Here is a 27741-nt window from a genome sequence, read left to right as displayed (position 1 = left end):
GAGCTGGCCTCAGCCAAACCAATTCCAGTACTAGGAGGGGAGGGGCCAGATCAGAGAAGGGGTCTGTCCTGGGCCCTCACTGGGCAGGTGCTTGGGACTGAGAGGAGACTTAAGTACCCAAAGCTTGGGGAAGCAGACCATCAGGAGTCCTGGGAAAGAGAGGGTTGGCAGGCCCGTGTGGCTGAAGAAGGGCGCACCTTTGTGCTCATCGTCAGTGAGGCCTCCTGGAGCCTGCCTCCAGCCTTCAGATCCCCGGATACGTCTGCCTCCACCTTGCTCGATCTTGAGGCTCTGCTTCTGAGGATCTTATGTTCTGATGCTGAGAAAGGGTGTCCCCTTTTCAGAACTGCTTCAAGTTTCCTTATCTTACTTGTAGGCCACGTATGGGGTTTTTCTAAGTCTCCAAGGGGTCTTGACTTATAAAGGAAATGTATTCTGGGGGAATTCTCCCCTTTGTTGGCTCTTTCGTTCAGTACCTGCCCATTGAGCCTCAGTCCAGGCCCAGAGCTGGGCTTCCAGCACAGGCATTGACGCACCAGCGTGATTATGAGCAGCCTGGTGGAACCAGCAGTGTGCTCCGTGTGTAAGTCACATGGCCTAGGAGATGGAAGGTCCCTGCAATTGTCCTTTACCACAAAGTAACTCACACAGGACAAGGGGATTCAATACAATTTATGTGTACATGATGGATTCTCTGCTATTTTGTACTAGGATCAATAGCAAGTGTGTATTTTGAGACTGCAGTTTGAGTAAGATAAATTTTCACATTCTTATTTCACCATGCAGCCTGGCTCCCTGAACCCACCTAGCAGAGGCTTTTACCTCCTTCCTGGTTTTTTATTTCCCCAATCTCTCCTCTGAAGCATCACCTTAACAAAGGTGCCATTTTCTCTCTTGGTTTGCAAAGGTCTGTAAATATGTTTGTATCTATGCAGAATGAACAAAGACTATCAAAGCTGCACGGGCCAGTAAATCTTGGGCAGGTGACTCCTACATCTGCTGGTCCAGGAGGGGAAGGGCCTTAACCATGGCCACAGACAGTGCTTTGGGCAGATTGGCCATTTGAAGCCATGTGTGGGCTGAGCCCATTCTGGGTGTCCTGGGTGTCCAGGTGAACAAGACACCACAGTGTTACTTTCCTTGAGAAGCTCACAGTCGATGGAGAGCTTGCCAGAAAAGCAAGTGGAAACAGTAATGTGGTAGAGACAGACATCTGGAGGGCCTCACAGGGCCCATTGCTCCCAGCCAGTGCCCTCCTACTGGGGAAGGGGCAAGGCGAGGGGAGCCTTCAGTTGTTGAGGGGAAGGCAGGGGGCTCCAGCATCAGGAACAAGGGCCCCCGGAGCGCATGCTTTGTGCTCACAGCAGGGATGAGCCAGTGCCGAGGCTGTTCTCCCCCTGCTGGATACAGGAAATGCCCAGTTCCTGAGGATGCTGGGCTCCATTCCTGTCTGGGGCTGCAGAGGGTCTGTGCATTGGGGTTATAATTCAGGCTGATGTGTAAAGGATTGGGAGTGCCTGGGGCTGAAGATTGAATGGCTGTAATAAGAAGCATTTCCTGATGCTGGATTGAGACTGGAAGCTGAGACTGAAGGGCATGCTAGCTAGGGCTCTCCTCTCTGGGTCTGGTGTCTGAGCCCCTGCCAGGATCAAGATTTAGGGCTTCTCTAGGTGGGACCCACAGGAGCGGAGAGGAGCCTTAGCAAAGGGAGACCAAGCCTAGCTCCTCTCAAGATTCCAAGTGGGGCCACTTCCCTTTTCCTTTTCTAAAAGGGTGAATTAGAGCCCCCAACCTGGCCTTGACTAGGCTGAGGAGTAAGGCTGCCTCTGGAGTGAGACTGGGGGCAGGGGCGTCTGGAGACCTGGGGGCTGTGTCTTGGGGTGAGACGCCTAGGGTGTGGAGGAGGAGGAGGGGAGGATGGGAGGACGGCTAATGGGAAGCAGGTGGAAGGGCTGCCCGAGTCCCAGCCAGGGGACAGGCCGGCTGGGATGGCCCAGTCAGTGGGAGAACCCGTCAACTCACAGATAATCCCAGGGAACAGGCTCTGGGATGCCCATTCATATTCATTATGTGTGAAGTGGGCGGTTGTAAAGTTAGCTTTCTCTTCATTTGGCTGTCACTAGACAGAAAAATATGAGCTGTGGGCAGATGCCCCTGGATGGGGGCCAGCAGCTGGTCTCCGGCCTCCCTGTGCCCTCCCCCACCAGGGCCTCCCTCCCACACAGGGCCCGCTGCGGCCCTGCCCGCCTCTCCCGCCCTTGCTGCGTTGATCTCCGACTCGACTTTGTGTTCTTTACTTTCTGTCTCTTTCTCACTTCTGTTTCCTTTGCTCCCACAGATTTCCTTCCTCTTCCCTCTTTCTGAGCTGTGAGAGAGAGGGGGTTGTGGTTTTTCTTGACCACCGCTCTATGTCTGGCAGCCAGCATAAGACGTGGCTCAAGTGGGCACTCAGTATCTGTAGAACTAATCTTTCTCTTTGCATCATCTTCTGTGAGACAGTCCAAAATCTTGCTGGCTACTCCTTAGATGAAGAAGCTTATAGTGCAGTGCTCTTAACCCTGGAAGTAGAAGGGTGGGTTTGCTCCGCAGTTCCTCTTTGACCAGCTGGGGGAAGGTGGTGCTGCTCATCAGTGGTAGCTGGGACTGCTTCTCCCTACTGCCCAGGCTCTTCCCTTCCTGATGGACATTGGCTCAGGACACCTGAACCTCAGAAGCCAGGCCCTCAAGGGAAGAGAAGGAAGACACTGGTGTCCTCAGGGGCAGGGGGTGATTGAGCCTTGTCACTGACTAGGCAGATCCATCCATCTGATGGATCTGCACCCTCCTTGGGAAGAAGCACAGTGCTGGCCACTGGAGTCTTTGTGTGCTTGGGTTTCTCCACGCCTGGAGGAGGCCCAGGATGGGGGGAGCTGGGCTGCTAGCTGAGGCCAAGCTGCTCTGAGCAATGTGGTTGTGTTTACTGGGAGGGTGGGAGGGCCGGGCCTGCTTTTTTCCTGCCTTCCAGGAAGATAAGGCAGAAAGCGGGGATGAAGGATAGAATGGGTAATACTCTGAAACCACAAGAAAGGGTCCTGGCTTTCGTCTCTGCCCTACAGCTCAGACATGCTCCTGGGGCGTCTGGGAGCAGGGAATGGCCCCACCCCCACTGCTCTGGGGTCCCTGCCCAGGGAAGCTCAGAACCCTCAGCGGGCTCCCCAGACTTCCATCTCCCCTCCAGTGTCAGTTCACCCACAAGCTGTTTCAGCTCTCTCACTCCCCTTCCAACCCCTGGTTTTCCCTTCCAGATGAGCCCAGCAACCCTAGAGCCAGGCTTTTCCCCTTACTTTCCTGTACCAGGGACCCTGGGCAGGTGACATGACAGGCATGGGCCTTGAGGGCTGGCTGCAGGTTCATCTTCCCCTACCCTCTAGGATCCCTGCCTGGACCCCAGGCACAGACCAGCCCTAGAGCAACCAAGTGCCAAACGCTGAGGATACACAATCACCTGGTATAAAAAATACTGCCACCTTTATTATTATGCTGGGCAGCACATTTTTTTTTTTACAAAAGTATCTTTACAAAAGTGGGGTTTGGAATCTCAAGGGCTGAGTCTGGGGAAATCTGTTTTATTCTTACCAACATCCAATGAGTAAACCAAGGGAGCCTATCATCTCCACGGCATTTCTCTGGCCTGATCTCATGGAAGAGAATTCAAATACTGGTGTTTCTGGTGGAATTTCTGCCCCTTGGAAGGGGAAGAGGACTCCACAGCATGTTGCAGGAGGGGGCACAGGCCACGAGGAGAGGAGCAGGGAGAAGGGGCACCTTCCACACTGACCCCCAGTTTCCAGGCCTTTGTCAGCACCAGACACTGGGTGCACACCCGCTGTGGTGGCAGGCCGTCTGCGCGGTTATACAAGGCTGGTTTCCTCTAAGTGGCAAGGAACGCCTAGTTCAACCTGTTTCATCCTCCCATTTTCCTGTATTCCCTGAATGAGGGGCCAGTTGTTTCAGCTGGAGGATTGACAGTTTGAAAGAAGTCTGAAGGAAGCAGGGCAGCATCTTTTTCCCTCCTGCCCAGAGTTTGGGAGAGGGGACCCAGTGTGTGGTAGGAAGAGTCCTACCTGCTTTGAAGCCCCCTTTCTCCTGGGCAGCCTTGCCTTATTCTAACTGGAAAGATTCTGTAGCTCGTTCCCTGTGGAAGCCTGAGGGTCCCAGCTGCTCTGCCGGGGCCTCCAGGAACCTTCTGGGCTTGGAGGCAGAGGTGTGCCCTCTCTGGCATCCAGGCCGGGGTGGGGTAGGAGCAGCTGGGAGCAGAAACAGGGTTGGGCAGCTCAAGTCTGCGTGTCCACAAGACAGATCATGTGGTCCAGTTCAGCAGGCTGGGCGGCTCCTTGGGCTTCACCCTGAGTGAGATGAGGCTTGGAGACTTATAGTCGCCATCCGGAGAAGGCTCAAAGCTGTGGCCCCCTAGGGTGGGGGAGAAGCCATGGATGGAGTAGATGCCAGGGTGGGCTCCAGGAGAGGTTGGCACCCCCATGAAGCCAGCCACATTCCCATGAGGGTGGGAGTATGGAGACATGCATGGGGAGGGGACGCCCTCTGGACTCACAAGGCAAGGACCCCCGGGGCTCCCAGACCCTGAACTGGGCCACAGGGAGTTCTGCAGCTGAAAAGAGAGAAGAAGCAAGCCCATGAATCAGAAGGCCCAGGGGCCTCCCTCACCTAGAGACTCTTCTCTTGCCCTTAGGGCTCCAGAAGCTTTGGAGAGAGCTTCCTCTTGGCCCAGGTCTAGAACCTACCCCCCAACTCTCACAGTGACATCTCAGAAGGCCCCCTGCCGTTACTTCTCAACTGAGCTTTCCAACTGCTCTACATACATCCATGAGACTGGTCAAAGCCCATCTTGCAGAGAAAGAAGTGATTCACCCACAGTCACATGGAGCCCTAAGGCTGCTCCTGCTCTCCCTGGGGCCACAGCTTACACTCTGGCTGGCTTTCCCACAGAACTGCCAGGCCCTGAGTCTGGGTGGAGAGGGGTCTCACCTGGGGATGACTGTCGGTTCGGGGCAGCATGGAGATGTCATAGGCAGATGTGAAGGGGTTCCGCCCCTCCTGTATCTTCCCATAACGCTCACGCTTCCGCCACTTGGCTCTGCGGTTCTGAAACCAGACCTGGGGACAGGTTGAGGAGGTGACAAAGCAGCCACGAGGCATGGAGCCCACTGGGGAGAGAGTTGATGGCTGTATCCTCCTGTGGGTGGTGGGGAGCTGGCTCCAGGCTGGTGACTCTGAATTGCAGGAACTTATAAATTCATGTCATTCTCAGGGCCTGGGATGGGGCCTAAAAGAAGCCCAAACCCAGAGGGGGTTTACTGGCCCTGTGGGCCCTCCCCTACCCCGCAGGCTGAGTCATACTGGTTCTCCAGTCTGGCTGTGTCTGGTAAGGGTAGTGTTGGGGTCTGTGGCCTCAGAGCCCCGGGGCGAGTACCCGTGTTGGGCTTCTAGTCTTATCTCTTCCCCAATGTCCGCACCTGAGAAATGCAGTAAGGTAACCTGAAGGCCACAGCCTAAAGCCCAGCTCCTTAACACGGTCCCTTGGCACTGACCCCTGCCCCTCCCTACAGCCTCATCTCCTGTCGGGCAACAACACTCAGTTCTTCCTAGCGGCCTCTCACCCCAGCTGCCGTCTCAAACACTGCTGTCTCACTCCTCCTGCTTTTGCCTAGGTTTTTCCAGCTTGCGCTACCCATCCCCCCACACATACATGTGAGCTGGGCACCCTCTACTGGACTTCCTGAAAAGCCCCGCAGAGCTTTCACGATACTCATCGCATCCTACTGCCACCATCGGTCTTGGAAACTCTTCCCCACTCATTACTGAGCTGGGAGGTGAGGGGGGCACATCTGTGTGCTGCCCACGTAGCTGGGCTGGATTTGTCACCTGGTTATGTTCTGTGTGTGCCGGTGCACGTGTCAAGCTCTAGGCTAGATACCGGCACTATCAAAACCAAACCAAACACATTCTCCTGCTTTCCAGGGATTCGGCTGGGAGCCACAACAAAAGGAGCTGCATGTGTGTATAAGCAACCCTATCTGAGTCCCTCACTGCCCACACCCCCTCTCACGCAGGAAGGGAAGGCCCGATAGTTAAGAAGTTGGGCGTACTCCTGGCCCTTAACCCAGGGTTGCAGATCCCAGAGCAGGCCTGGGTCAAGGCTAGGGAGGGCCCACTACCGGTTCCTCCTTGATCCTTAATTTGCTCTCCCTCCCCTGCAGTCCATGGGGTTGCAAAGAGTTGGACACGACTGAGCAACTGAGCAACAACAACCTCTGCAGACAGATGGAGGAGCCTGGATTTGCTGATCACTTTTCTTGTAATTCTTCCGTCACCACCCGCTCTCCCCTCTGAGCTCTGAACCTGCCCCCTGCACTGTCCCGTGGGTGGTCCCCTTACTCCTCCCAACGAGGTGGGGTCTATGGGTGGTGTCATGCTCCTGTCAAGCATCCCTGCTCTTGGGCCTCAGTCATCATGGAAGCTTCTGGACTAGGTCTGGGCCATCCCTCCACCCCTTTAGGGTTGAAAAGGCCTAGAAGGGCAGTGGGCAAAGTGTGTACTGCCTCCCCAAAGCAGTTCCATGGGGGTAGCTATTCAGAGCATCCCCCCGCCATGATCCCCACTGAGGCTTGCTGGGCTGTCTGGAGATGTGACATTTGGACTTCCACAGCTTATGTGATCTGGAATTATCTCGAAAGCTGGGCCTCTTACCCTGATGGTCCCATGCCCTGAGGAGCTCTGGGGAACAGTTCTCAAAGTCTGCTTTGGGGGCTACCTGGTAGGAACATGGAAGCAGGAAGACCCAGCAGAGTAGAGTCCTATGTTGAATTCAACTGAAGGGCATTCTCTGCTAGGCTGCAGCTGGCCTCTTTATAGACTGACTGCTGGTTCCCATATTCCCTTAGAGCCTCTGGAGGGGCCCCCACCCAGGCTGTGATAAGCATGAGCTCTGCCCTGGGTCCACTGGGACAGGGACTCCCCTTTGCTTAGAGGTCACCTCCTCACCTTTCCCAAGAAGGCCAAACCCAACCCTTCTCCTGGGGCCTCCAGCTTGGCATCAGGGAGCCTGCTGTGTCTCAAGCAGGTTCAGAGCAAGGCAGCAATGACCATCTTCCTCTTGGCCCAGACTCGTATAGAAGCCCCTTTTCTGTCCCCACCTCCTGCTCGCCACCTTCATGTTCTTTCTCACTCCCAGCACGCCTTGGACATGGATTCCCTTCCCTTCTCTCTTTCCCAGCATCCCTCTGTCCTCCTGCCCCGTCCACACAGGCTGGGCTCCACCCAAGTGAAGCTGGCGACAGCTCCATCCAGCCCCAGGGCCTGATCTCTGTTGGGAAGAGTTTGTTGTTGTGGGCAGGGGCTTCCCGCCAGGCTCTCCCAGCCACGGTCTGGGAATTGGCAAGACTGAGGTCACTGGCTCAGGCTGGCTTTAAGCACCACTGATCCTGAGACCCCTGGCAGGGACCCTCCCCATTCTGGGCAGCTACCCTGGGAGCGGCCCTGAGACGTGTTTAGCATTTCACATCTAAAATGCTGTCACACCTGTGATCCTCCAAGATACTCCTCATGTGGTAGTACTATCATTCTCCTTTCCTAAATTGGGAAACCAAGACTGTGACATGCCCCAAGTCACCTGGTCAGCTAGTAAGTGGCAAAGTTAGGACACCCACACAGGTCTTTTGACTCCAGGAGGCTGTCACCCTCATCCCATACAGGAGCCTCAACTTGGGCTGCGAGCCTGTGGCTGCAGCTGAGCTAGGCGTGGAGGGGAGCCCGGGAAGGCTGACAGGGGCAAGGGAAGGGCAACACTGTGGTGCCAGCATCCACCTCTCCTGGCCCCCCTGTGGCCTGGCTCATGGTCTGGGTGGTCAAGGCAGCCAGGGAGCCCTGTGGCCGAGGTGCCCTCACCTGTACTCGGGCCTCGGTCAGGTCCGTGCGCAGAGCCAGCTGTTCCCGGGCATATACATCAGGGTAGTGGGTTTTCTGGAAGACTTTCTCCAGTTCCTCCAGCTGGAACGTGCTGAAGGTTGTGCGGTTCCGGCGCTTCTTGCTCTTATTCTTGGCCAGCTCCATGGAGTCAGGGAGTCCCGGGGACAGAGGGACACGCAGGCTAGCCAGGCAGGGGCCTGGGGAGCCTGGCAAATTAGAGGTCCCGTCTCGGGGGCCCCCTCGGCAGTCCAGGGGCAGCTGGGGGAAGCTGGCAGCTTTGGAGGCCTTCTCCTCAGCTGCAATGGAAAACACAAAGAGGAGGATGGAAAGCGAACCAGGGGGTTTTGTGGGTGGAATGGAGGGAGGGGGAAGAACGTTGACGCTTCAGTCCCCGCCTCCCCCTTCCTTTTTCCTCCGTCCTCCCAGCAGCCACCCTTCAAGGGAGCCTGGCATTCGGAGGCCTGCCTGCTGAGCCTACAGCTGGGGAGGGGGCCCTGGGGAACCATGTGCTCTGTGGTCTGGGCTGATCTGCTGGGGCCGGAGGGGGGTGCATTTCGGGGAAGTGCTCTGTGGTGGCGCATCCCACAGAGTGTGGAGGTGCCAGGATTGATGCCACAGCAGGACCAAGCCCAGGGGTGGGAGGAGAGGGTAGGGATGCCCCTGCTCCTTAGCCCTGACTGCAGGCCTTGGCTCCTCTACCCTCATGCCCAGGCCTCTGCTCCAGGACCAGCCAAGGACAAGGATGCCTTATTCTCTGAACCCCCAGTCTCAGGACAATGTCAAATCCTCCTGTCCTGGTGTAGAAAGGGCAAAGAAGCTTCAAGAGGGATTGCCAGATTCTTCACTGATGTTTGGGCAAGCACTGAAGCCCCAGCATTAGACAGCAGGAGACAGGTGACAGGCTATACTTGGAGAAGGAGAGGTGGGGAACAGTGGGGAACAGCATAGCCTCAGAGCCCATCATTCTTGCCATCGTCCATCCCCACTCCCTGGGAGTCTCTGACTCCCCCATTGCCCGTGATTAATAAGCAGCCCCACTCTGACGTGCTTATCCTCATTTGGAAAGCTTGGTGGAGCTCCACCACGACAGGGCATGGTGAAAAATAGGTCACCCTGATCACCCCGCCCTCTCCCTCTGGCAAGGACCCCCAGCAGCGTCGCCATGAAATCTCTTCTCAACAGTCCTCTGGGGATGTCAGCAGCGACGCCACAGAGACGCCCGACTGATTCACACAGCCCCTTCCCTGGCGCCAGGCCCATCTCCAGTGGGGGCCTGGCCCCCAGGAAGCCCAGGAAGCTGGCACCAAGAGGCGGTTTCTTTCCCAGGACTTGGTATTGGCTCACTAAAGTGGGGAGGGGCAGGAGAGAAAAGACTGAGAGATAGGATCAAAGAGATGGGTTCTGGAGCTCTGGATCTGATGAGTCCCTGTCTCCTTGTGGAGGACAAGTTGGGTGAGGTTCACCCCTGCCCCTGCCCCTGCCCCCCATAGCTGGAAGGTGGTGAGTGACCTCCCAGGACTCCCCAGGCTGTGAAAAAAGCTATGCTTCAAGAATGTGTCCTGGAGGCTGGGGAGAGTCAGGTAGGGCCTGCCCTTGGGCTAGGCCATAGTGACAGCCCAGACACTTCTTTCATGATTCAGGTGGAGCACAGGTGGGGAAATTGCTTCAGTCCTTGACTTCTGTTCCTGGGCAATACATTTGCTTATAGTCCTAGTTCCACCAGGTAGGACCTAAGGAAGGACGACTCAATGGTAGTTTGAACCAGATGTTAAGTGGTCAGGAAGACCAGGGAGACTGGGAGGGGCACCATACACACTGCAGGCTGGAGAGGGAGGGGTCTTGGTATCTCAGATTCAGAGGGAGGGATGGCTGGACTCCAGGCAGAAAAGGGTGAGGGTGGCTCAGGGATGGGGGTCAGAGGAGCTCTGATGTCCCTGCAGAGGGCTCCCCAAAGCTCCAGGTCTTGCTCAGCTCTCACCAGGCCCTCAGTGTCTGTCTCGATAGGATATGCCCAGATTGGAAGGGATCAGACCTGGGGCTCCAGGACTTGCCTTCTTGACCTTAAGCCACACACCTACCAGGGATGAAAATGCAGCAAGCCTTCTCGGAATAGCTACCCCCCAAAAGAGCCAAGCTGGCTGGCCTCTGCTGGCCTCCTGGGACTGCCCGTTCTGCAGCCCTCCCAGAGGACCATAGAACTTCTCCCCTCCTCAGTGCCATTGCCCTGAAACCTCCATCTGCCCAGAGGACTGCAGCGTGAGGCCAGAGAATTCCCTCTGTGGACAGGGGTTTGCGTCATAGAACACCAAGCAGCCTCCTGAGAAGCAAGGCCCAGAAGAGAAAAGAGGTGATGGGCTAAATGGAGGGCAATGGTCAAGGAAAGGCAGAGCGGGAACAGAGGCCAGTGGTTTGAATCTGAGCTTGTCATGGGAACGATGCACTGTAAGCCTGGAGTACATTCAAAGTGTTCACGGGCTCTGTACAGGAGTCACTTATACCTACTGGGGCCACTGGGCGATTAAGGGGGTAGTGCTCCTGTTGGAGACTGGAAGCCTGGAGCCCAGCACTGAGGTGCCGGGTGGCCTGCACAACCAGTCTGTCGGCCTGAACGACAAAAGTCAGGAAGAGCATCAGCAGAGCTCTGTCCCTCACTTCCTTCTCTCCAGTGCACTCCCCCATCCCGGGTCCTACTAGCGACTGACTGGAAGCCATGGCAGCTTGGAAGCCGCACTGTCCCCCATGGATGGCGTCCACGATGCCGCAGGACCAGCTAGCCGGCTTTCAGGCTTTCAGGTTTCGCCGGAAAGCTAACTCCCCGCGTGCCCCTGCGCAAGACACCCGCAGAGGTCTCTGAAGCCTGGGGTTCCCCAGTTCGGTTGAAGATCCGAAGCCGGTGTAGACCTACACGCCGTTTGGAAACACCCAGTGGGGCCTTGGGGCTCTCTTGAGAAGTTTCCAACCTTGCCCTAGTCTCAGTGGGGCTGACGACTGGGTACTCTTAAGTCCGAGGCCGGCCCAGGAAGCGCGGCCAGCAGGGTTAGCCGGCTCAGGGCTTCCGCGGCGGCGAGCGCATTTTGAGATCAAGAAGCCAAACTAGAGGACAGACTGGAAGGCCCCCGGCAAAACAGAGTGGGGGGGAAGGCCAGGCACTTCTCTGGCCCGCTGAGCAGCCACGCGCTGAGGGCGCGAAGGCTGCTGGCACTGCCCCGACACTACCGCGGTCCAGACCGGAGCTGCGCGCTCTCCGCAAAAGGCGGCCACGGGCTGGAGAGGAGCGCGGTGCGCCGGCTTTAGAGCGCTCAACTAAGGGCCTTGCCGGGATCGCGCAAAAGAGGGGGCACAGCTGCGCGCTCATGGTCTAAACTGGAAACGCTCTGAGCTTGTTATTTTAAAAGCCGAGAAATTAGACGGGTTCCCCCTTTTGACCAACATTTCCCACCAAGCAGACTGCACGGCCCGCGTCCCCCGGGCCGTCTCTCCCTAGCAGCCCGTCTCTATAGCAGGGACGCAAGCCACCCGCCCACCAGCCGAGTTCAGGCTAGGGCACTGGGGAGGCCACTGGCGGCCCGGGGCTCTACCCAGTTTCGGCTCGTATCCGCCGCGCCTCCTTTTCGTTTGGTCTGTCCTCTGGTCAACCCGCATGGTTAGTTTCCTTCTCCTACTTGTGCCCATTTTGCTATTTTCTGCACTTTTAGGATGCCTCTTTTTCTTCATATTGTCTGCTGCTTCTCTTTTCGTCCGTTCCCCTCTTCTCCATTTACCCTCTTCCTTCGATCCTCCTCCGCTTTTTATTCGTTCGTTCTTCATTTCTTTCCGTTTTGCCCAGTTCGCTGATCGCCTTTTACCTTTCTTTCTTTCTTTCCTCTCTCCACTGTTGTTTTGTCGAATTTCCTCTTCCCTCTTTTTGGTTGTTTACACTTTTGGTTTTTTTTTTCCCCACGCATTTCGTTGTTGACACCATCGCGGTCGCTAGAGTCCTCCTCGCCGCTCTTTCTGCTCCAGCGCTCTCAGCAGTTTGCTCGGCGCCAGGGTCGGTCGCGATCCCGGCTGTCCGTCCGTGATCCATCGTGCCCAGCAGGGACGCTGAGCCGCAGGGTGCGTCCTGCCGAACGCGGCGCGTCGAGCCAGGCCAGGTACCTGTGTCCCGGGCGGTGCTCACGGCGCTGCGCGGCCGCCGCCGTCTGGCTGGGATCAGAGGAGCCAGGCCAACTGCTTCTCATTAAGTCCCAACTGTGGTTTTTATCAGGAGAGCCTCTTTCAAAGGGCACAGACACGAAGCTCCGCGGACTCGCTCATTTCCTCCACTGACCCCCACACACCTCCCTGCCCTCCCTTACACGTTCTCACCGCCCCGACTGGGCGAAGGCCGGAGCTGCCTGGCCACTCCGCAGAGGCCCGCGAGGCGCCAGCGGGGTCGGAGGCGAGTTGGGAGGCGATCTCGAAGGATTCAGCTCTGGGCCTAAGCTTCGGGATGTGGCAGCAAAGATGAGGCGGGCGCGGGCACCGACACTTCCACAGGTCAGCCGGTGCAGTGGCAGCCGCGGGGTTGGGTTCAGGCCCCCTCAGGCGCGCTCTTTGGAGACCGCACGGTCCAACTGGCGTTAGCGCCCAGGGCATCAGCCCAGGAGCAGCCGGAGGCGCCCAGGGCTTAGGCCCACTCCCGACGGCCCCGCGGTGATCATCCAGCTCGAGGAAGCCAAGACTGCTAGAAGGGCGGCCATCGCCGTGCATACGACGGAGAGGCCAGGTTAGTCTGGGAAATAAGAACACAGTTATTCTGCACTGAGAATGGCCCGGGACTGCCTCACCAACCGCGGCCACTGTACCGAGCGCCTTAAGGCGCAGACAGCAGCGCCTCTCCCGGGGGACCCCAGGCCGCAACCTCCCTCAGCTGAGTCCGGCTTTGCCACTGTAGATCGGGGCCGACCACAAAAGCCGCGCTTCTCTCCCCTCACTGGGGCCAAGAGTTAAGCCTGGCTCCTGGGCCTCGGTGTCAGTTCCCGCCCAACTCCGGCAAGGCACGATCTCTGCTTCCCGGTTCCGGCCGTCTTCCGGCCCAACGGGGCCCGGGGCCGTCGCCACTCCAGTCTCCCTGGACCTCCCGCCTCCCTTTCCCGCCGCCAGAGGCACGCGTGGCTCTGCCTCCCCGCACGGCGCTAGCTTTTGCCCAGTGCGGACCAGCTCCGGTCCGGCTTCAGAGAGAGCCGTGCGGAGGGGCGAGAGAGGTAGAAAACTTCTGAAATAAGCGACCGGGAGATGGAAGCTGGGAGGCCCCGGCGGGCCCGGGGTGTGAAGAGGGAGAGCGCCCCGCGCCGCGCGTTACCTTCCTCGGGGCTCTCGTAGAAGTGGCCGCCGTTGAGCGCCGGGCCGGGCCCGAGGTCCTGCAGGTACTTGGCGGGCGGCTTGGCCGGCTCCGGGAGGTAGGGCTCCAGGGGCCCGCAGGCCGGAAAGCGGGTCAGCCGCGGGCCGCGGGGTGGCGCGGGGTGCAGGTGAGGCGCGGCGGCGGGGGTTCCCTGGGGGCCCGGAGGCTCGTCCCCGGCGGCCGCGTAGGGGCCAGGCCCGGGCCCCACGCCGAAAGGCGCGCAGCGCTCCGGGTCCATGCCGGCTCGGGGCGCACAGGCCGCCGGGGGCTCCGGGGCTCGCGCTGCCCGCGCGGCCTGTGAGCGCCCGCCAAGGGGGAGGGACCTGGACGCGGGGGCGCGGAGCCCCCGGGAGCGGCGCGCGCCGCGGGGGGTGGGGGGCGAGGGGGGCAGGGGAGGGGGCCGCACTCTGACTTAATGCTGGAACCATCCACGTCACGTGCAGCCCCGCGCGGGTTAACCCCTCGGAGCCCGGTAGCCCCCTGATTCACTCCAGTCCTGGTATCAGAAGCAGTGGGAGAAGGGGAGGAAGCCACCCCCTCTCTCGAGGGTAGAGTCCCTTTTGTCTGTGCATCTTGGCGAGTCCCTTGTTCAGAGCAGCACTGGCCCTGATATCTGGCCCGGAGGCTCTTGACTCTGGAAGGGTGAGACACTTCAGGGTAGAGACCCCCTCCAGGCCCAACAAATACTTTTAGGTCCGTTCTCCTGACTTTTAGTCTGGGATAATGGCCAGGGAACAGGTAGGGGCTGGGCTGGAACGTTTACTCTCTTTACTGGGAGTTGGAAAAACTCGGCCTTCAACAAAAACACCTCCGTTATAGAGATCTCTTGTTTTCCTCCGGTCGAGGAGTCATTGTTGTGTGGAAACAACTCTAATCTGGTAATAGGTGCTGGGGGCTGGGAGCTGGGTGTGATAATTAATTAGCTGTGAGGCCTTGAACTAGTCACTTCCAGTCCTCATCTGGCTGTGGACATTGGACAGTCAGTCTTCTGAGTCTCTATATATTCCTGGTGAGTTTCAGAAGTAGAGGCAGGGGCAGAGAAGACAGCGGGGCTGCAGAGGCATCTCAGGACTGAACAGAGTACAGCAGAGGTTACCTTAGGAGCAGGTGGAGGAGTTCCTAGAGGGGTTTGTGTTTGAACAACAGGCATGGAGTGAATGCCTTTTAATGGGCAAATAATCTGAAAGTGCCTAGAGACCGCCTGGAGAGGGGCTGTCTGCAGCTCAGACCTCGGGTGCTGTTGCCCCGGGCCTGCCACTTTAGAAGGACAAAGTAGGACCATGTCACCTAATGGCTGGGTCTCCCTAGCCAAAAGGAAACCCAGGACTAGGGCAGTAGCTTAGAATTTCTTAAAAGTGAAACAACCTCCACCTTACCTAAGATCTGGGAAGAAATACCTGTGGGCCGTAGGACCCCTGCTCACTTTTGTAGATTGAGGAGTCCCTAGTTCTGGGTCACACAGTTTTTTATTTTAACTGCCTCCAGAGATTAGCAAGAAGGATGGGGAGTTGAACATCATTTGTATTTCATTTGAATTCTCAATTTTTAAAGGAATCCAAGGGGCCTGGTGTGAACACCTCCCTCTTCCGCTGGGGGCTTAGAGGGGGTTTCTTGGCTGTCCTCAGCCAGAGTTGGGCTGTAAATCAAGGGCAAACAGGAACCAGAAGCCTTGCATCTCACAAGTAGTCATTAAGCCATTATTAAACATACCATAACTTCTCTGAAGCCTTATTGGTTTAAACACCACATTGGAGGCATTATGGCCATTAGGGCCCCTAATCACAGACTACAGACTGGAATAGTGAGATGGGAGCACCTGGAGCTGCTATTTCCAGCCAAGAGGGAGGCTTAGTTTGGAATTAAGCTTCCTCTTTGGCCTTACCAGGGGCATCCATTCTCTAGGATCCAGTGGATCCCCGCTCTGGGCAGCCACCTTGTATTGATCACTTTTGCCCATTCATAGGGGTTTTTCAATAGATATTGAGTTAGTAAATCAACTTACCTCAATTTAGAAAATAATAGTTATTGGGTTAGAGCTGTAGATATTGTTGACTTTTTTCAGGAGCATGTTAATGTCAATTCAGGACACCTTTTCTATTCAACAAAGTAGTCAAGTAGCTTCCTGTGGAAGATGAAAGTATGACAGAAAAACATCATCAACAGTCTAAACAGGGCAGCCAAACTTAAGTGCCAAGTGTTTTGCCTCCAATGATAACCTTTCTGAACCTCAGTTTACTCATCATGAAAGTGGGCCCTACCCATGAACAAGGAATATTTGAGGAACACTTATTTGATGGATGTGATGAACTGTGTTCATTTAAGAGATTTTTATTATCATTAAGAGATCCAGAAACTGCTGCCAGATTTCTGGACTACATCACTGAATTGGTGGAAGGCTCCATGACCTCAGATGGAAGGTTCTATAATTGGGGGCTGAACAGAGAGACCTAAGGACCCACCCTGTTTTCCAAACCCAGAAATTCCTTCTGCCTTTCTCCCCCTCTTTGAACAGAACCAATTTCTATGCTGAGATGGTGTTCCCAATTGAACCGAGGTGGCAGGAAATCCCAGATTCCATTTGAGGTGGGTCAGGTAGATAGGGTTGCCCCTCTGGCAGGGCTTTCTTCCAGGACCATGCAAGACAGTTCTTCAAGGGCGCCTTCCTGCCCCCCCTTAGACACCACTAGTGCACACTCATCTTTATCCATATGTGGTCTGGCCAGTTTGATGGGGCAGGAGCAGAGAAAAAACAAAAATGCAACCTCAGAGTTTCAAGGTTTTCTTTCTTAGGAGAGCTGAGAAATCATGAAGTATCACAGGGGACCTCATTTTACAAATAAAAACAATAGCTAACACAGGTAGTGTCATGTAGCGTGCCAGGCACTGTCTAATGTATTCTCTATTGATTTACTTGACCCTCACAACAACCCCAGGAAGGAGACACAATTATTATCCATATTATCAGAGAGAGACTGAGGCCACAGAAGGCTGCCATTTGTCCAATGTGGATATCAGTGGCAGATCAAAAATTTATGCTCAGGTCCATGGTTCCCACCAGCTATCTCATAGTTGTTCTTCAGCTAACATACCAAAACTGGAACCATTAGATGCACACCTCCTTCTCCCAAGGGAAGGTCAGGACTTCTTTTCTTTAATGGATTTTTTTGGCTGCGCTGGGTCTTATTCACGGCACACAGGCTTTCTCTAGTTGCAGCGCACAGTCTTCTCTTGTGGCACGTGGGCTTCTCTAGCTGTGGTGCTCAGGCTCTGTAGTTGTGACATGTGGGCTAGTTGCCCTGCAGCACTTGGGATCTTAAGTCCTCCAACCAGAGAGCAGACCTGCATCCCCTGCATTAGAACGTGGATTCTTAACCACTGGACCACCAGGGAGGTCTCAGAACTTCTTCCTGATGCAATTTGAGGCCAAAGTGGATGGGAACAGAGTTGGTCCAAGATGGAGCCATACTGCTGCCTTTCTGATCACCAAATGACAGTTTATTGAGACTCGCCATGCCCAGCTGTGGTGGTTGGGACAGTAGGTGGAGGGGGGTTTCTGCTAAGCTGAGACCAAATGAAACAGCATCTAACACCTGAGAGGTTTTATGACCCACCAACACAGCCAGATGTGGGGCAGAGTTTTAAGAGAATTTGTGAGTTCACCATTCGTGCTGTTTAATAACCAGTTGAATTACAATAGCATTTTGTCACTGATAGAGTGTCCAGAGACTCCGTGAGATGAGCTGAAAGGATGATCCAGATAATTCTGGGTCCTATCGTTAAAAAAAGAAAGAAAAGAAAAATCACTCCACCTGCTGAGAAAAACTACTTTTAAAATGGACATGATGCTTACTGGCTGTTTCTAGGTAACTGTTTTACACTGGATGATTGTTTCATTCATTCATTTAATAGGAGGACCTACTTTGTGACAGGCATTTGCTGGCAGTGGGATACAGCAGAGAGCAGGACAGACGTGACCCCTGCCACATGTCAACTTTGCTGGAATGGAAATGTCTCCTCCACAGTGAAAAAAAAAATCATTTGGATGTGAATCAAAATGGAATCTGGTCTCCAGAGCAGAACTCCTGGCCTCTAGCCTCAACTTTAAGGTTGGTTCTTGAATTGAACGTTGGTCCCAACTTCAGCTTTCTTTCTCTTTTTGACTGCCCTGAGCCTATGCCGCACGAAAGTGAATGTGCCCCTTTATCTCCCAGGGGATGTCCAAGAGCAGTCAGAACAACGGGAAAGATGGAACCTCAGATCTGACATTTCTTTGACATACAAAACTTCCTTCCAGACAGGAAAAACTCAGTTGCTTTTTCTTTTTTTTCTTTGAAGGCAAGACAGTCAATATTACTCTTGTCCTGTTTAGACTTTGAAATCCTAAATTGATCCCTATGAAAATTCTGGGATGGGGAGCCCACGTAGATTGTTTCTCATTAGTGACATTCTTCCTGGAAGGTCAGACTAAGGAATGGTAAATAAACCTTTAGATCCGGTACTTCCCCCTCACCCATGATATTTAAAAGAAAGAAAAGAAGTGGGGTGGGGGAAGCAGCAGCTTTGTGCTATAGATATCCAGGATCCTTGGCTGTCGTTCTGACAACCCAAGCTGAAGTCTATACTTTGGGATAAAATTTCTGGAAAGTTAGGGAGCTACTTTTTTTTCTTCTGTTGATTTGATCTCTTTCAATGGGAGAACTAGTTAACTTGTGTGTACCTCAGTTTCATCCCCAGAAGAAGGAGTGGAGTGAGTCTGTAGTTCAGCTTTCTGGAATGAATGAGTTCACAGAGATGTTTCTTGAGCCTGAGTCCCCCCTACCCCCAAACTTGTATTTCTCTGCTCATTTTCTCCACCCACCCTCCTCGGGTAGGGCTGGTATGGGGGCAGGGGCCAGAGAGGCAGAGCTTCATCTGGGATGTGGCAGTACCCTGCAGGCCAGGTTTGCCCTGACATCTGCCTTGGTGTTACAGTAAATGTGTTCTGTGGCAAGTGCTGGCTTGGACCAAGAGAAGTCATTTTGTGGGAGAGTTTTTCATGAACTCTTTCTTGGTGTGAAACAGAAGGGGGCCGGTTTAGACCTCTTGGCAGACTTTGATCAATTGATTTTATTCATTCGTTTGTTCATCAGGCATTTATTGAAGGCCTGCCATGTGCCAGAGAGTGGGGGGCCATGCAGTGGGAATAGACTCAGAGATGCAGACCATTTATTCTCAGGGCTTTTCCACTCTAGCAGGAGAGACACAGAGCAACAGGCAGGTATCCAGCAGGGCATGTTGTTCTGAGGCAGGAAAGCACAGGGGGCTGTGGGGGCCATGAGATGGGCACCGCCTTGGGCTGGAGGCAGCTGCCATGGAACACTTTCAGGATGAATCTCGAAAGTTGAATGAGGGTCAGCCAGAGGAAGGTGTATGGAGGTGGCAGGGAGGGAAGGCATTCCAGAAAGACAGCCCAGAGGTGAGAAAGAGGAAGCCAAGTTTGGGGAACTTAGATTTGTTGAATATTGCTGGAGCCTAGGCAAGAAGAGAGTTTGGGGAAGGGTGGGAGGAAGACAGACAAAGGTGGAGAAGTCCATAGGAGTCAAGGGAAGCTCTAGGGGGAAGGCAGGCTGGTTCCACAGGTGTCCACCCCCAGCATCTGCCACGCCCAGCTCCAAGCACTGGATTTGCTAGTGGGAGCCACGGAGGGGGGAGCCTCAGGCCTGAGAAGTCTCCCTAGGCTAAGTGGGAAGCCACACCCAGAGGGCGGATATGAAGAAAACAGGAAAACAACTGCAACAAAAAGCACATCTGCTCAGCCAGCCATGAGGTGGAGAGCTGAGCGGAGGAGCTGTGGGATGTGGGCGGGCGGGTGGTCTGCAGGGCCTCTCGGGGCCAGGCTCTTACCCGGAATGCTGGTCAGGGCACCTCTTGAACTCATTTCAGCAGGAAATCCATTGGTTCCAGAGTGTAGATTCCAGATTTGTTATTTTACAGGGCTAACAAGTATGTAATTATCACATTTGGGGCCCTTCAAAGGAAATGCAAACACATACCACTGAACCCCCTTAGAAATGTGCGTGGGACCCACCCCAGAGTTCTGGATGGAGCTCACCACCATGTCACACAGAAGTACACTCCAGCCCAGGGTCTGCTCCTGTGTTGGCGGAAGAGAATACGAAGACTGGGCCTAAACCTCACAAGAGACTGGGAGAAAAGCAAGTGAAGAGGGTGGAAGGGCTCTACTGGCCTCTTCTAAAGTCTCTTGAGAAGGAGAGGGAGTGGGATGGGTTGTAATGGTAGGATCCACCACTCACAGGTCACCTACAATGTGCTGGTCAAACACCATCTCATATCTTCTTTATTATGTTATAAGGTGGATATTAATATTCCCATTTTACAGAATGGAGAAGCTGAGATTGGTTTGTATATTAGTTATCTAAAGCTGCATAAGAAATCACCCCAAAACTTAGTGGCTTAAAATAGCAATAGTCAGTGATTGTGGGTCAGAGATTCAGGAGCACCTTGGCTGAATGGTCTGTCTTAGGGGTACCTCAGGACCCCAAATCAGACAGTGGTCATTCTATGGAGGATTTGCTTCCAAGGTGGCCCTCTCACATCACTGGCAGGTTGGTGTTGACTGTTCATGAAGGCCTGAATTCTTCCCCAAGTGGGCCTTTTCATGGAGCTGCTGCAAGCAGCCCTCAAAACCTGGCAGCTGGCTTGTCCCACAGAGAATGAGCCAAAAGACCAAGGTGGAAACTGAGGTGCTGTTTATGACCCAGCCTCAGAACTCACACAGCATTACTGCTGCCATATTTTACTGGGCACACAAGTCAGTCCTGAGTTTGTATAGGAGAGAATTCCACCATGTGGCTCCTTGGCCACTGTTGGGGCTGCACCGATGGGTTAAAAAGGGGACCTGATGAGGGGTGGGGGTATTATATTACTTATGGCTGATTAGCATTGTTGTATGGCAGAAACCGGACTTCCCTGGTGGCTCAGACAGTAAAGCGTCTGCCTACAATGTGGGAGACCTGGTTTCAATCCCTGGGTGGGGAAGATCCCCTGCAGAAGGAAATGGCAACCCACTCCAGTATTCTTGCCTGGAAAATCCCATGGATGGAGGAGTCTGGTAGGCTACAGTCCATGGGGTCACAAAGAGTCGGACATGACTGAGTGACTTCACTTTTACTTTCATGGCAGAAACCAACACAACATTCTAAAGCAATTATCTTCCAATTTAAAAAAAAGAAGGGGACCTGAAGGGGCATGACAGGGTGCAGGGCAGGCAAGTGGCAAAGCCCACTGGGCAGTGAGAGCCACACTGCCTGTCCTGAGGGAGACAGGGGAGATCCCCAAATGGGGCAATACATGTTTTGTGTACCCCAAGTGTTCAGCTGTCACAGCAGGCAAACTCCTAGGAGCCTCACTCAGTACAGTGAGCTGATCTCAGGCTCCATGGGGGCTCTTTGTTCACATGGGTGAAGGAAGGAAGCACACTCACCTTTAACATGAGAAGAGAATACAGTTTCCCTATTTGCCTTGCTGTCAGTTGGGCAGAGGAACTCTGGTCTTACACCTTGTCCTGAATGACGGGGAGAAAGATGGTGTTGAGAGCCGATTGTGAGGTAGGTCTGAACCAGGGAGGTCTACATTTTAAAATTTCATATAATCTTCTCCAGAGGTAGCTATTATTATTTCTACTTCACAGATGAGACTACAAAACTCAGAGAAATGAAGTAAGTTGGCCAAGGTGTCACATACTTCCTAAATGACAGAACCAGGCAGGTAGCCTGGTCAGCTTGCACCATCTCCAACAGGTGTGCTACCTGAGTCTTGGCAGACAGGTGAGGGCTGCATCTGCCCCCAGCCACTCTGAATCTGAGTGTTCGGTGAGGCAGATACTGTGCTGGGCACAAGTGCGGGATGCAGATGCACCCCCACTCCAAGCCTGGGTAGATCCTTCTTATGGAATTTTTTCTCCTGGGAGACAAGATTTGGACACGTGAACAATATTCAGTCCTCTAAGATGATCACTAAGGGTGAGACAGGTTGAGGAACAGATGTAGCAGGGAGGGGCTGGTGCCCTCTGAGGTCACTTCCAGGTGCACAAGGACACCACTGGGCAGTCATGAGCACACCAGCACTGAGCCCTGGATTCCCAACCGCACACCTTGAGAACCAGCACACAGGACCATTCCCCCTTGCAGGGAATCCTGGGAGGTCTCTGAGCAGCCTGAGAAAATGGGAGGGGCCGGGAAACTGTGGGCTGATGGAGAAGGGGGCAGCTAGCTGCTGAGTCTGGGTCAAGTGAGTAGGCATTTCCAGGCACAAGGAGCTCAGCTGCCCCCTGCAGGGGGTTTGTGAAGGAGTAATAGACATGACAACACCTAGGCTGGGTGGGACCAGGAGATGGCACATGTGGAATACAGAGCCTACTTTCTTTTGGGCAGTGGGGAGAGTATGGAGAGGCACTTGGAGCAGGGCCTGACCCATTGTAAGTGATCAGTGTGTTAATATTATTATTGTTGTTATTGTTATTTAGTGGGAGAATGAGAGGTGTGCTTTAGGAATATAATTTTAGTAGCTTGAGCAGAATAAAAATAGTTAATGGTGGTATCTGGCTCCCCAGGTGGCTCTAGTGGTAAAGAACCCACTTGCCAATGCAGGAGACATAAGAGATGCAGGTTCGATCCCTGGGTTGGGAAGATCCCCTGGAGGAGGAAATGGAAACCCACTCCAGTATTCTTGCCTGGAGAATCCCATGGACAGAGGAGCCCGGTAGTCTACAGTCCATAGGGTCACAAAGAGTCGGATTGAAGCAACTGAGCACGCATGCACAATGATGGTACCTAAAGTTTATTAAGCACTTATGATGGGCCACTTCTTTTTAAAGAAAATATTTATTTATTTGGCTGCATCGGGTCTTAGTTGTGGCGTGCAGGCTCTTTCTTTGAGGTGCATAGGCTCTCTAGTTGTGGCACTTAGGCTCCAGAGCATGGGCTCAATAGTTGCGGCACATGGGCTTAGTTGCTGTGTGGCATGTGGGACCTTCGTTCCCTGACCAGGGATTGAACCTGTGTCCCATGTATTGTAAGGCAGATTCTTAACCACTGGACCACCAGGGAAGCCCTGGGCCAGTTATTTTAAGTACATTATCTAATTCTTTGTGAGGGAGGTAGCATTATTTCCCCAGGGACATGGGAGAAGGGGACAAGACAGTGTATAGGACAGTGGTCCAGGCACGAGGTGTCAAAGATGTGACAGGATGTGGCCGAGGAAATGAAGAGGGATGGCTGAAAGTGAAAAGCGAAAGTGTTAGTCGCTCAGTCGTGTCTGACTTTGTGTGATCCCAGTGACTATAGCCCGCCTGGCTCCTCTGTCCATGGGATTCTCCAGGCAAGAGTACTGGAGTGGGTAGCCATTCTTTTCTCCAGGGGATCTTCCCAACTGAGGGATTGAACCCAGGTCTCCTGCAATGCAGGCAGATTCTTTACCATCTGAACCACCATGGAGGAATGGCTGAAGGGAAGAGGTATTAATATTTAGTGGGAAGGAATGACCAGACTTACTGCCACATTGGGGGTGGGGTGTATGGATGACCTGCAGCCCAGATAACGGACGCTGCAGAGACCAGGCACAGAGGCGTGGCTTCAGAGGACATTTTGAACCCTGAGCCAGATTTCCATCGTGAAAGGGGTTCTTCACTTAGCACATATTGTCAACTGCAAAGCCAGGGCGTCTACAAAGTTCCTGTTGGAATTTGGGGAGATCCTTAAGAGGCAGAGCAGGGAGGGCACCCAGTGAACTTCCAGGCTCTGGAAGCCCATGATCAGTGCCATCCTGGTGACAGCACAGGGCATACCAGGTGCTGAGTGGGCCCTCTTGCTCTTCAGATAGCCCTGGCTGGTAGGCCTCAGGTAGGTGGGGGGCTATAGGTAGGGAGCCCGGCCCTGGAGTAGGCATGATTTCTGGGAAGCCAGCAGGATGCTTGGAGTCGAGGGGCAGGGGGAAGAGCAGCAAGGACCTCATTCTGAGTCAGCCTATGGAAGGTATGAAACCTTTGTCCCTTTAAGTGGGTGGAGAGGGTCCGAGTCCTCAGCTGCAGGGGAGGTGGGTCCTTCCACAGAGCTCCCAAACTTTGGGATTGAGATGACAGCAATGATTTTAGCAGAAGCTTTGTCCTTAGGGGGTGAGGGCGCCATGGCAGGCCTGGGGAAGGGGCGACTGGGGTGGGGCGCAGGGCTGTTAGTCTGCTGTGGGCTTCTGAGGCTCTGCTGGTGGAGTATGAGCGTAGCGCATGCATGTGCAGAGTATATGTGGCTGGGTCTCCTGATTCAGGAAGATGCCTCTGAGCCCTGCGGCTGCTTTGGGGGGCCCCTTGCAGCATAAGTAGGCAGGCCCTGAATTTTATGGGGTCCTCTCAGGGGAGGATATACATATAACCACACAAAGACCCCAGGGCGTCTGGGAAAGGCAGTTCTGTAGGCACATTCACACCAGATCCATTGGACAAAGAGACCGGATATTTTGCTGTTTGATAAACTTCGTAAAACAGTGGAGCTGAGTGATTTTGCTGCTGCCTGAATGGAAGTATTCTAAGAACCCATGCCAAGAAGATAAATAAGGCTGTGGCTCCAGGAGGGGAGCTGAAACAAATGTGCAGCGGAGAGGTACATCAAAGTAAAACTAGCTCTCCTGACGACCCGGCTCTGCGTGTGACGGAGCGTGTGCATGTGCGCGGGTGTGTGGCGGACCAAGTGTTTGGCAGACACTAGGCTACATCGAGGGGCCTGAAGATGTACCCTGGGCTCTTGCCAGCCCCTCTGAAGGCAGCCCTGTACACAATAGGCCTGCTTGACATTTAAGTAGGATTAGGCCCAGCCCTGCTTGGTACAAAGGGAAAGCAGTGTTAGCCACTGCTGGAGATTCAGGCCCTACAGCCAGCCAGCTGGGGTTAATTCAGACTGGAATATGTGTAGTGAGAGGACTGGGATCCTTCAGTGGGCAGGAGCCCCAGTCCCTATTGGCCAGTGAAAGATTTATTCTGCACTGATGACAGGGGGTACAAGCTCGAGTGTAAAAACATCAGCCCCTCTCATATGTGGCTCCAGACTCCTCAGGGCTTGATGGGGCAGACACAGGAGCATGGAGATGGAAGAGTGTGTTAGATCTGGATGGAAGTTTACATATCATCTAGTCCAGAGGTTCTCAAAGTATGGATCTCAGGCCAACAGCAGTAACATCTAGGAACTTGTGAAACAGGCAGATTGTTGGTGCTCCCCGAGACCTACTAAGTCAGAAACTCTTGGGGTAGGGCCAGCAGTTTTTAATTTTTTTTTTTTTTCCGGTGATATCAATGCCATCTAAAGCTTGAGAATCACCAGTGTACGTCTAGGCTGTCACCTTCATTTACACAGGAGGGAACTGAGGCCTAAAGAGGGAACCTGTGCCAGGAGCAGAGAGCCAATTAGGACACGACCATTCTCCCCCTCACCCATATGGTCTCAGCTATTTATTTTACAAACAACACAGGGGGATTTTAATAAGTTTTTTTCTTAGAGGCAATTGTTATGTGTTTATGTATTTTCCATTTGTTAATAAACTATTTAGATCAGCAGTGTCGCTGGGGCCCAAACCATGGAGTTATTGGTTGTAAAGCTTGGGCTCCGGGAAGTGGACTCTCCTTCCAGTTCGGCCCCAAGTCCAGGCAGCGAGTCCTGTTCCTGCTGCTGCCCTCAGGGTACCGGCACCTTCTCCCCCCCCCCCCCCCCCCCGTCTGTCCCCAGTTGCTCTCTCTGTAAATGCACCACCAGTCCCACAGCCTCCCTCTGCGTCTGGATGTTTTGGTCCATAATCCCTCCCTCAGTTTGCTGGGCCAAGCGAGGGTGGACGTGGCGGGATTAGTTTCACCCACTGGCCGCCTCTGCCTTCCTGAGAAGACCTGCCTCTCTTTCCGGCGCTCACTGTGGGCCCAGCATGTTTCCAATATTGCATCAGTGTTTTCCCCAACGGAGTAACGCTTTAATGGGGCAGATTTGTTCTCTGTACGGGAAACATGTGGGCCCTTGTCAGATGCTGTGGAGCGAGTTGCCCTCCACCTCAGCCATCTGAGGTCACCTCTCGGGGGCTCCCATCCCTGAGCCCTGAGAAGGGCAGTTTCCTAGATCTGGTGGTATGAGGACGGGACTTTGGGGTGAGTAACTCTTCTAAAAGAGCAGAACCTGGGAAATTCAGACAAGAATTCAGTTGTGGTCTGAATTGCCTAGCAAAAGAGGAAGGAAACAGTTTGCTTTGTCTGATGTAAACTGGACCTTACTGAAGGATCTTAAATGGGAGTGGGGTGGGATAGGAAGAGAGTAGCCCACTCCCTCCTCTAAAGGCCTAGATGGTGACAGTTGGCAAGAGGGTGAGGGGAGAAAGCCTAGGGCAGAGCAGTCTCTGGCCCCAAACCTTAATAAACTAAGTCCCTGTCCTCCTGGGAACTTTCTTCTTCTGAGCCTGGGATTCTTTCTGGAGCCCTGAAATCTCTAAAGCTGGCATTTCTCACCTTCAGGGAGCTGTGACACCCTGGGATGTTTTATTTAATCCATCAGCCTTCTCTTCTGCTTTTCCTGCCAATTGGGGGGTCCATAACCTGCAGTTAAATAATTAAAGTTAATTAAAGGTTTATTTCATTTTGAGCATTTCACAAAGCCCTGGAGATAATTGGAGTTTCCCTCCAGTGTTGCAAAACCAGGTTTGGAAATCTCAGATGGAGAGGACATTGGGTAACGGATGATGGAGACAAAGGAGGAGAAGAGAGAGAAAGAGGTTGGGGTGGGGGAGGCATGGAGAGAGACAGAACCTTTTGTTTCTACTGGGTCTCCTGTCTGGGCTAGAGGGCTCTAGTCGGTTTAACAGAGTGATTCAGACCCCAAATGGTTGGTTCCGTTCTGATGTACCGGAACAGAGCCAGAAAAAGTCACAGCCGAAGAGAGACGGAGACAGAGAGGCTCCCAGGGTCCTCCGCCCAGCCGCTGACAGTATCATCCCAGAAAGAGACCTCTATTCTTGACTCCCTGGCCCCCACCCCCCCAACCACAAGGATTTGAGGGAAGCCCCTCTTTACAAATGCGAAGTCTGCTGATTTGAATTAGGCTCCTGAAAACTCGCCTCCTGCCCCCGGAAGATTTATTTTATTAAGTGGTCCACACCTGAAAGTAATTGAGCCTCTCGGCATGGGTACAGAGGCTGCGGAGGGAGACCGGAGTTGCGGCGGCGGTTCCCAGTTACTCCCGGTCTCCGCGCTCTGCGCCCCTCCGAGCCTTGGTCTCTCCGCGGCGCCTCAATTCTGCTCGGCCTTCTGCGCCGGCGTTGCTGATGGAGAGAGCGGTCTGGCGTGCGAGTGGGGGACGGAGGGATACGTGGGGCGATTGGGAATTGCATGTGGATGTGGGTAGGTGGATACGTCCAGCGTTCCCCTCGCATCGCCATGTCACCTCTGGGCCCGCCGACCTCGGTGCTCGTCCAGCCGACCACGGTGCCCGTCCTTTCGATCCCGGTGCCCGTCCCGCCCGCGTGCCCTCGCCAGCCCTTAGCTCTGGCACAGGAGGCCCCGCCCAAAATAAGAATGAGAGAGAGATCGAAATAGATAAAAGCATTCAAAGTTTAATGTTAACATCAAATCTCTATAAAACCAGATCAAAGACAACGGGCGCTTAGTTTCTTCCCGGATCACCCGCGGCCTTGAGGCTCAGGGGTGCCCCCCCGCCGGGGGTCGAGCCTACGGTTGCCCGGCGCGTTCTCTCCAGCCGGGGCCGAGGATTCCAGCACCACAGCCTGGGGCCTGAGCCCAGCTGGTGCGCACGCCAGCGGAACCCGCGCGGCGCCCGTGAACTTGGGGCCTGGTGAACTAACGGCTTGTCCGCGGCGCGGCCAGACTCTCCGGGAGCAGAGGTGGAACGGCGGACCGAGAAAACGCGCGAGCCGGGAGCGCTGCGCACTGGGGCCCGTGACGGACAGACGGCACGACGGGCGGGTGGCGGACCTGAGGGTGGGTGCTGCCCGCCCCTAACCCGCCGCTACGGCTCGCGTCCTGCTCTCATCCGGGCCGCAGGCCGTGGTGAGCAGCCCAGCAGCGAATTGCGGCTTCCCGTCTGTTGTGCGCAACAAGCCTCGCCGGCTCCCGCGCCTTCCCGGGGTTCCTGCGGCGCGGACCGTGCGCTTGCTTTCGTTTTCTTCTGCCCTTTCTCTATCCCGTTCTTTCATAAACACGTATGTGTTTCCCTTTGCGCCTCCGAAACGGTTCTTAGAAGGTGAATGACTATATGGAGCTTTCTTCTCGTGCTTGGTTACCGACAAATTTTGCAGGGCGGAATGAAACTCTCGGTGTTTCCAAAGAGACGTGCGAATTGAGCTCTTTTCTAATTACAAACCTGCGATCTCACAGAGCC

At 54.3% G+C, this 27741-nt stretch overlaps 1 protein-coding gene and 2 long non-coding RNA genes across 3 annotated transcripts; 1 reads left to right on the top strand and 2 right to left on the bottom strand.

The window, feature by feature from the left end:
* Positions 1-4253: 4253 nt before the first annotated feature.
* On the bottom strand, positions 4254-13565 carry ALX3 (ALX homeobox 3). Its single transcript, XM_055584793.1, has 4 exons — positions 13289-13565; positions 7945-8261; positions 5026-5154; positions 4254-4648 (listed from the first exon to the last, which is right to left on the bottom strand). Exons 1-4 carry the CDS (start codon positions 13563-13565, stop codon positions 4340-4342), a joined length of 1032 nt encoding a protein of 343 aa, XP_055440768.1. The 3' UTR covers positions 4254-4339.
* On the top strand, positions 12876-24866 carry LOC129654989 (uncharacterized). Its single transcript, XR_008715696.1, has 3 exons — positions 12876-13352; positions 17257-17433; positions 24679-24866. It is a non-coding gene; the product is annotated as an uncharacterized LOC129654989 (long non-coding RNA).
* LOC129654988 (uncharacterized) lies at positions 22235-26431 on the bottom strand. The gene is made up of 3 exons (XR_008715695.1): positions 26154-26431; positions 25857-25943; positions 22235-22602 (listed from the first exon to the last, which is right to left on the bottom strand). It is a non-coding gene; the product is annotated as an uncharacterized LOC129654988 (long non-coding RNA).
* Positions 26432-27741: the final 1310 nt, after the last annotated feature.

The sequence above is a fragment of the Bubalus kerabau genome, chromosome 6 (genome assembly GCF_029407905.1).
Source record: "Bubalus kerabau isolate K-KA32 ecotype Philippines breed swamp buffalo chromosome 6, PCC_UOA_SB_1v2, whole genome shotgun sequence".
Lineage (NCBI taxonomy): Eukaryota > Metazoa > Chordata > Mammalia > Artiodactyla > Bovidae > Bubalus > Bubalus kerabau.
This window is presented reverse-complemented; position numbering and strand designations above follow the sequence as displayed.